This window comes from Panthera tigris, chromosome B3, assembly GCF_018350195.1.
Source record: "Panthera tigris isolate Pti1 chromosome B3, P.tigris_Pti1_mat1.1, whole genome shotgun sequence".
In the NCBI taxonomy this organism is placed as follows: domain Eukaryota; kingdom Metazoa; phylum Chordata; class Mammalia; order Carnivora; family Felidae; genus Panthera; species Panthera tigris.
Genome location: NC_056665.1, coordinates 137,510,692 through 137,519,102, shown reverse-complemented (window position 1 = coordinate 137,519,102; position 8,411 = coordinate 137,510,692). Strand labels below are relative to the sequence as shown.

The window sequence follows — 8,411 nt, the reverse complement described above, 5'->3', positions numbered from 1 at the left end:
AGGAGTCTCACCTCCCTGCCTTCCCCCGGTGTCCTGCTCCTGAAACGGGCCAATCACAGCTTCCTCCTAGTGGGGAGAGCACCAGATGGGTAATTAGAATTTACCTTAACCTTAAGTGCAGCCTAAGCTGCTCTTCTCTACCAGAAACCAGTTTAAGCTCTGACTCAGCACAAAAGTTGACAACAAGCAATGAAGTTTAATTAACCAGTACGGGGAGGAAACTTCACGGACCAGCATCACACGCAGGAGCCAAAGGACTGAAGAAGCAGGAGAGCCGTGGCCAAATCCATCCATCCCTGCGCACAGCCCCTGGTGCAGGCTGCCTGGGACCAGGAGTGGACAGCCTGCCCAGCGCTCCATCTACTTCAGGCCAGCAGCCCAGCAGAACTGATGCCCATCTGAGTCCCAAGTCCAGACCTGGCTCCCTCTGAGGCCTGCTCTTAAACTGAGTCACTCCCTGCCTGACATGGAGTGGGTTGACGGCAAGTAACAATCATGGGCTGCACTGGAGGCCGGGGGTCTGACCGGGCCAGTGCCTGGAGGGGGCCTGATGGGGATCTGGGAAGGGGCACTTGGAAGGCCGGCATGAGGGCACAAAGGGGAAAGAGAGACCAGGGATCGCAGCCAGTGGGGGAGCTGAGCCCAGCACACAGATGGGGGTCCGTCCAGCAAGTCACTGAGTGTGGAGCAGAGCGGGACAGCTGACGACAACAAGAAAAGCAGAGTAGGCAGGGGCCCAGCTACCTCCTTCCCCCCGGGGAGGCCATGCTAGATGTGCTAACAGAAGGGCAGGTATGAAAAGGTCCTCACTGAAGATCCATAGGGCCGGCAAGACCTGGGAGAAGACAGAAGGAGACAGAGAACCATGGAGGAATGGGGCGCCCAACCCAAGCTGGACCCAGGGACAGGAGGGCAAGCCTCAGCTCCAGTCCTTCCAAGGCACCTGGCCCTATCCTGGTTAGTGTCGGGGAGGAGGCAGGTCCTTGAAGGCCACTGCCACCAATGAGACTGGTGACACCCCAGGGCCATGGTCAGACCAAGAGATCATGCTCACTGGATGTGAGCTTGACTGCTACTATTTCCAGGCTCCAGGTCTTGGGGAAATCCTTCCAACCCTCAGTTTTCTCCTTTGGAGAGTGGCACTTCAATACATACACCTCACAGAATTCTTACAAAGATTACATGATGACTATTATTTGGTGAGATCTCATGCTTTGTGAAGGTGGGGGACCTGCCCACAGTGAAAAACACATCCAAGGGATCAGGGGAGGAGGGTGACGGGGTGGCTGTGGAAGATAAGCTCAGGGAACAGCATGAGGGAAGGGAAACCAGCACTGCCTTCCTGTAAAGAAGAGAGACCGCCTTGCCTTTGTCTGACCGCCACACCGAGAGACACGGACCCCAACATACCAGCCTGTGAGCCGCTCTCTGCGGTCAGTCATTCCCTGGTGGCAGCTCCGTCAGGACCAGCTCCTCTGTGGAGTCGATCTGCAGGAGAGGGAGCAGTGGTCAGAGTCCCCAGGAAATGCTTGTCCATCCGCCTGAAGCAGATGGAAACACGGGTTTGTGGATTTCAGTAGTCCGGTCCCTCCATCCTTTGCCTCATTTTGCACACATGCAGTGACCACAGGCCACTCATCACCCTCTCCTGGGGCCACCACACACTTGCCTGGCCATGGCTCACTATTTCCCAGAGCCTGGAATCCATTGCTCTGTACCTTCTTCCAGAGTACAGCTGCCACACGAGGGGCAGCCGGGACAGGGTCAGCTGGCTGGGGGACACGGGCTCCTGGGGGTGCACTGGCATCTGCCACATGTGGACTGTGACGCTGGGCTCAGGCTCATGCTGAAGGGACCAGAGAGAAGGGCACATCAGGGGCAGGGTTCCCCCAATGGTTGGTCTGCACGCAAACACACACAGTCCCGGATGCGGGGCCCAGCTGGCAAACTGCCCCGTCAGATGTGAATATTTTCAGAATCCCACACCTAAAGCCATGGCACCTGGCATGGCACTTGGGGGTGTCATCTGGATCTGGGATGACTGGTTCTCTCCTGGATCCCCCAAGTACGGTCCTCCCGCTGACTTGCACCCCCACCACACCCCACGGTACCCGTGAAAAGTTAGCCACTCTCCCCACCCATCAGCAATTGATTATATTCTTAGGCCTCTGTCTCAGCCATTTCTACAGTTTTTTTCAATCTTTCCAAAAATAAAGTATCTGTACACCTTAGGATCTGGGAGTGATGGGTTTCCCCCCAAAATATATCATATTTGATCACGGCATTCACGTACTTATTGTAAACATAAAAAATAAAATAAAATGAAATTTGGCTAATACAGAAAGGTATAAAAGCGAGTGGGAAAATCAACAACAACTATAACCAAAGCTCCCTATCATGCAACAAAATGGAAAGTTCCTTACAGAGTTTTTTTTATCGGAGTATTTGTCTTTTTGTGTGTGAGGAGCATCTTTACGAGTTAAGGATACTGGCCTTTTATCAGTCATACATATGGCGAATGACTCTTCTCGGTCTGTTGTCTTAATTTTGTATGGGTTCTTTTGGCAGAGGAAATGCTTTTAGTTACATGGTGAAATCTCTTTCCCTTTGGATTCTGGCTTTAGATCAGGTATCAATCACCAAATTGTGGGCTGAATCTGGCCCGCTACCTCTTTTGTAAATAAAGCTTTATTGTAGATAAACAAAAGCTCATTCCTTTGCACATTGTCTCTGGCTGGTTTTTCACCACAAGGACAGAGTCAAGCAGTTGCTATAGACTCCGTATGGCCTGCAAAGCTGGCAATGTTTACTATCAGACCCTCTACCGAAAGTTTTCTGGTCCTTGTGTTTGATCAGGCTCAGAACGCTGCTTCCCATCCTAAGATTATATGTGAAAATAGAGATCTACTTCTAAGAAGTAATTATTTTAAATAAGGGGAAATGCTCGTTCTCTGGGTGCCTCTACTGCATCCTTCACTACGTTACTCGAATCCACTTTTCCCACTGAAAACATGTTTATGTTTTCAAAAAAACCTACCAAAATACTTTGTTTAGAATTTTTTGCATGCTTTATTTGGCATAGGTGTGGGAAAGACTTACAGTGTTCTCCACCCAAAATTTTCTGCAGAGCCTCTTTGAAGATTGCTAGAATTTTGTATTGTTTAAAATGTTTATGATGGCCTAAATGGCATTTTTAATACCCAGATAAGCTTTTACCATATTACACGGAAGTATTTATTATATCCCTCAAAGATGGACTGGAATCTAAAGCCCTCATCTACAGGGAATGCCTTCCAACCTGAGTGATTGTCTTCACCACCTGGGGAGCTTTTGAACCTTAAATGGTCTTACACTCCACCCTCGCCTCGGGAATCAGTTTCCCAGGTGGGATTCCGGAAGGTGTTATCTGTTGAACGCCCCCAAGGCCTTGCGGCTGGTGAGCGGCCTCTCACTTGCCAAGGAGGCAGATTATTCTCATTTTTGCAGATAGGGAACCCAAAGTCAACGTTTCTTTTACGCCGTTGGCTCACCTGCTGCCTCTAGGTTGCAATACCTCCTGGAAAACTCCTACTCATCCTGTAGAGCCCAGCTGTGATGCCTTTCCAGCATGCACTGGGGGGAGGCCTGGGCCCTACCTCCCCCTTGGGCTCCCAATGAGGGCTGGCTGCATCATCTCTTCCGGCTAAGCTCAGACCAGTGGTCCCTCCAGGCAGGGGCTCCTGGGGGTCTGCATCAGGCATAGACATCACTGTGCTCGCTCTCAGCACAGGCCAGTTTTTTCCAGACAATTGAGAACTGCCTCCTCTCACCTCTGTCCCGGGCCCTATTGCTGCATGTGCCAGGCCCACGGGCTGACACCCGTGCACAGTCCTCCCCCAGACCCCCACACCCATGCCTGACAACTCACTGTGCCGCCTGGGGAGGCCCTGCTCCGAGCTCTCTGGGAGGGACTGAGCCGCACGACCACCGTCACCCAGGTCCTCCCCTTCTCGTCTTCGTAGATGCCAGGCCTCCGGGCCCACAGACGGTGCGGGGGCACCCCAAGGATCGGAGAAGCCCCAGAGGCCATGGCGAGAGCACATCCCCCGCGGGCCTGGAGACACAAGTGAGGCCGCCCAGGTGCAGAGCAACCTTAAAGTGGGGCGGGGCCCGCACAGGGCGTGGCCAGCGGGAGGGGCTGCGGGGTGGGCAGGGCCTGAGCCGCAGGGGGCCGGCAAGGGGCGGACCCACCGAGAGCTGGGGGAGGCCTCCCACCGCTGGGGGCTGGCAGAGGCAGGGCCGAAGGGTAGGGGCGGGTGGAGCTGGGTCAGTCTGGACCCGTTAGCACAAGGTCACGAGCCGCAAGGGGCAAGAGGCCACTCTCTGGGTACAGAGACACCCCAGGGCACTGTGCCCAGGGTCTGGATGGCTCCGTAAGATCAACACTTCACTTCGCTCCCACGATTCCCCTGCATGCAGCCCCCTTCCTGAGCACCCCCTCCCCAGTTTTCATGGCAGGCTCTATCCCCGACCTTCCTCCCGGCCTTGGGTCTGTGCCCAGACCTCATGCAGACCTCCCTGCCCCAGATTCTGAGCCGGCACAGACTTCTCGCCACTCCTTCAGTAGGACTCCAGGCCAAAACTTTCTCTTGAGTTTAGAGGTCCCTCAAGCTCAGTGGGCTCTTGCCCCTGGGGGTACCTGGCCAAGGTCTAAAGGACAAATCCAACTCCCTCCTGTCAGAGAAGGCACCAGTGCCCCAGGGATATTTGATATCAAAATCTGGTAACAGAAACGAGGGGAAGGAGGGCAAGTAGCCATCTTGCCTGTCCATCCTAGGCCACAGGGTCCAAAGTGTCCACCTGGCCCCACCAACTTATCAGATCTGCTTTGTCGTGAGTCTACAGAAGCCGGAGGCAGGCCATTTGGTAGGCGTTCCGTGCTCTGTCTGAATGCACCACGAAACGGTCATCTTCCTTTTGAAAACCACAGGTATGGGTCTTCTAGCACACAGGACACTGTTTACTGAGATGATGTCATTCCTCTGGGAAGACCAAAAAGTGATTTCTGGCCAGGTTCCTGATCTGGAATAAATGGCAGGTAGGGCGACCACCTTTGAAATCACTGGGCAGCTTCTGAGCTCCTGAGCCTTTTTCACAGTAACTCTGCCTGCCTTCCCTGGTGTTTGTCCATCTGGCCTGGGATTGGGGTGGTCCTAAGAGGTCATTACAGTCTTGTATAAAGTGATCGCATACATGGAATACACCTGTTATCGTATTCTATTGGTTGGAGCAGGTCCCACCCATATCCAAACAGAGGGGACCGATCACACAAGGGTGTGGATACCAGGAGACAGGGATTATGGGACCCCGTCCCCCCCTGCCACCCAGAGCCTTGGTCTGCTGCAAGTACCAACCCCCTGGGTTACCACGAGGATCAGATGAGTGTGTGTAAAAAGCAGTGCCTGGTACCCAGTGGGTCCTGGAAAACTGATGCCCAATAGTTATGTCCCCACACTAGTCCCCTCTCCCCTGAGGACAATCCATCAGTCCTGCCCGTGTAACACTGACGCCAAGAGTGTTTATCTCTGTCCCTCCACTGATAGTGGATATTCTCAGTCTCATTTCCTGATGAGCAGGTGTGTGGCTATAGATGGGGTGGGGACACAGTTGGTGCGTATGTGCAAGGCACCCATGCTAAGTGAGACATTCGACATATGTTGTCTCATTTATGTCCCCCAACAGCTCCGCGAGCTGGAGATTGTCATCTGCGTTTTTCGTAAATGGAGAAGCTGAGGCTTGAGCGGCTTCGTGGCCCAAGCAGGGCGGGTGGTGGAGGAGGAACGTGGACCCAGCTGCTCCTGGCTCTAACGCTCATGCGCCTGTTGCCTGTCTTCACCCAGTCTGGCTCACCTGTGGGAGAGGCAGAACCAGGAGCTGAGAGCTTTCCCATGGCTGCTGCTGAAATGGCCATGGGGGCGAGGTGAAGGCCAAGAACACCTCCCCCTCGGTATGGGGACAAGCTGTAACTAGAGGCTTCCATGAGCAAACGGAACAAAACCATCAGATAGCGCAGAGACCCGCGATGAACAGACGGCTTCACTGACCGCCCTCCTCGTCCCACGTCCCCCCGTGACCTTGGCCCTGCACTGAAGAAAGACCAGAGCTGGCAGGCAAGGAGAACACAAGTGTAGACCCTTGTCCTGCAGCAGGCCTCTTTGTGTATCACGTCTGAGATACGGCAACGTCTCTTGACCAAGTGGCCCGTCTTTGGTACCCACAACTTGAAGTCTACTCACTCTCTGGGGTGGGTGTCGCCAAAGTCTTTGAGAAGCACATTGACCTCTCCAGGACTGCTCCCTGGAAGAGCCTGTTAATGACTGGGTAGTCTTGCCTGGCCCCTGTGCTGTCCTCCTCCAGCAGAGGAAGCCCTTCCCAAGCCCTAAGCCCCAGGGTCCTGGCACCAGGCCCGCCCAGCTTGGGGATGATTCCAAACCCCGAATAAAGGGGCACAGAACACTCGGGCTCAGAAAACTCTAAGAGTCACGGAGATCTCTGCACCGTCTGCTCAGCTCCTCCCGCATACCGAGCCCAAGCTGGGCAAGGCAGGCAGGACACCACAGGCAGGTAGCCTGGAAGTAGCATGGCAACGGGGGGGGGGGGGGGGGGGGGGGGCTGTTCCACTGGGGAAGCGGCGAGAACAGACTTGGAAGAGGGGGAAGTCAGGGTGTGTTTGGAGACCAGGAAATGATGAGGCTTAGCCAGTGCTGAGGACGCAGGCTCCTAAGATGAAGGGTAAGAAACGAGGCATCGTGCGTGGGTGGGAGGAAGTCAGTGCTCTATGGTGGGGATCGAAAGTGCCAGCCCGACCAGTTGGTTTTGACCAAGTTGGTCAAGAGCAATGACGGTGCTTGACAAAGGGAATGGCATCTATATGCACTTGATGAATGTTGGAACCAATGGTAAAACAAAAGAGCAGCTCCGTAGTCAGTGACCGCTAGAAAAGGCCTGGGTGGGGATGATTCAGTTAACAACACAAACAAGAACATCTAAGTCCCAACTCTAGGGCCGCCTGGGGGGCTCAGTTGGTTAAGCGTCCGACTTCGGCTCAGGTCGCGATCCCACAGTTTGTGGGTTCGAGCCCCGCGTGGGGCTCTGTGCTGACAGCTGGGAGTCTGGAGCCTGTTTCAGATTCTGTGTCTCCCTCTCTCTCTCTGCCCCTTCCCTGTTCACGCTCTGTCTCTCTCTCTCTCTCTCTCTCAAAATTAAGTAAAATTAAAAAAAAATTTAAGTAAAATAAAATAAATCCCAAGTCTACTTATGTCACATGGTGAACAGAATAAATTTGCTGGATGATAAAAGAAATTCGACCCAAACGCAGAACTGAAGAAGGTGGGTTTCAGAGAGCCTTGCTGATTCTAAGGCATTGAAGATGTGCTCTGTTTTCTTCCAAGGTTATATTCTTTCACGTTTAGATATGATTGGTTTTCGTGTATGATGGAAGAAAGGAAGGGGTCTAGATTAAGTTTTTTTCCATATTGATATCTGATTAATTTAATATCATCTAATAAAAGACTATTCTTTCGCTCCTGTACTATCGTTACTTTGGACGTAAAATTGGGACCGTATATGCATGGATCTGTTTCCGGATGCCCATGGCTCTTCCATTGCTGTACTTTAAGACCTTGTGTCAATAGCACATGGTTAATTACTATAGCTTTAAAATAGATATTGATATCTTTGAGCGTAAGTCCCTTAGCCTTGTTCTTCTTCGAGAGTGCCTTGGCTGCTATGCTGGCTAATTTTGTGTATCCACTCAAAGGTGTCTGGGGATGAGATGAATGTTTAGATTGGTGAACGCCGAGTAAAGCAAATTGCCCTCCATAATATGGGTGGGCCTCATCTACTGTTATTTTAAATTCTGTACTGTATTTGTTGCTGCGGCCCAAAAACGCAGCTGCGTTTTGTACATTGACCTAGATCTGGATCAATTCACTGAACGCTAATAGCTTTTCTAATATTTTGGGAAATTCTCAGTCATTGTACCTTCAGTATCTCGTTCCTACCTCATTCTCCACCCCCCGTCCCTCCAGGACTCCATTTACACACTGTCAGACCTTTTAAACTGTATATCATGCTTCCTGTGCTCTGTTCTGCCTTTCCAAATTATTATTATTATTATTATTTTCCTCTCTGAGTCTCAGTTTCGATGTTTTATATATTGGCTTCTCTTACAGTTTATTAATCCTGGCATCCGCTGTGTCTGATCTGCTCTTAAAATAAATTTCTTTTAATTTTTTTTACATTTATTTATTTTTGAGAGACAGAGAGAGACAGCACAAGTCGGGGAGGGACAGAGAGAGAGAGGGAGACACAGAATCCGAAGCAGGCTCCAGGCTCCAAGCTATCAGCACAGAGCCCGACACGGGGCTCGA

General features: G+C 52.1%; 1 protein-coding gene across 3 annotated transcripts; it reads right to left on the bottom strand.

The window, feature by feature from the left end:
• Window positions 1-222: 222 nt before the first annotated feature.
• TCL1B (TCL1 family AKT coactivator B) lies at window positions 223-6,457 on the bottom strand. 3 transcript variants are annotated; one of them, XR_006218273.1, is made up of 4 exons: window positions 6,276-6,457; window positions 1,719-1,846; window positions 1,411-1,488; window positions 223-835 (listed from the first exon to the last, which is right to left on the bottom strand). XR_006218273.1 is itself a non-coding variant. In XM_042987791.1 (4 exons), the coding sequence occupies exons 1-3, from the start codon at window positions 4,067-4,069 to the stop codon at window positions 1,461-1,463; spliced, it is 318 nt and encodes a 105-aa protein (XP_042843725.1). In that variant the 5' UTR covers window positions 4,070-4,074; the 3' UTR covers window positions 223-835; window positions 1,411-1,460. The 3 variants fall into 3 exon arrangements, 1 of the variants encoding a protein (XP_042843725.1); XM_042987791.1 differs by lacking the exon at window positions 6,276-6,457 and adding an exon at window positions 3,908-4,074; XR_006218272.1 differs by lacking the exons at window positions 223-835; window positions 1,411-1,488; window positions 1,719-1,846 and adding an exon at window positions 4,815-5,889.
• Between the last annotated feature and the right edge of the window lie 1,954 nt (window positions 6,458-8,411).

Excerpts from the sequence above, each read along its gene's own strand:
- TCL1B (XM_042987791.1), bottom strand. The coding sequence starts at position 4,069 with ATGGCCTCTGGGGCTTCTCCGATCCTTGGGGTGCCCCCGCACCGTCTG. Across the intron at positions 1,847-3,907 it reads GGGCCTCCCCAGGCGGCACA|CATGAGCCTGAGCCCAGCGT; the intron begins GTGAGTTGTCAG and ends TGGTCCCTTCAG. Across the intron at positions 1,489-1,718 it reads CAGCTGTACTCTGGAAGAAG|ATCGACTCCACAGAGGAGCT; the intron begins GTACAGAGCAAT and ends CCTCTCCTGCAG.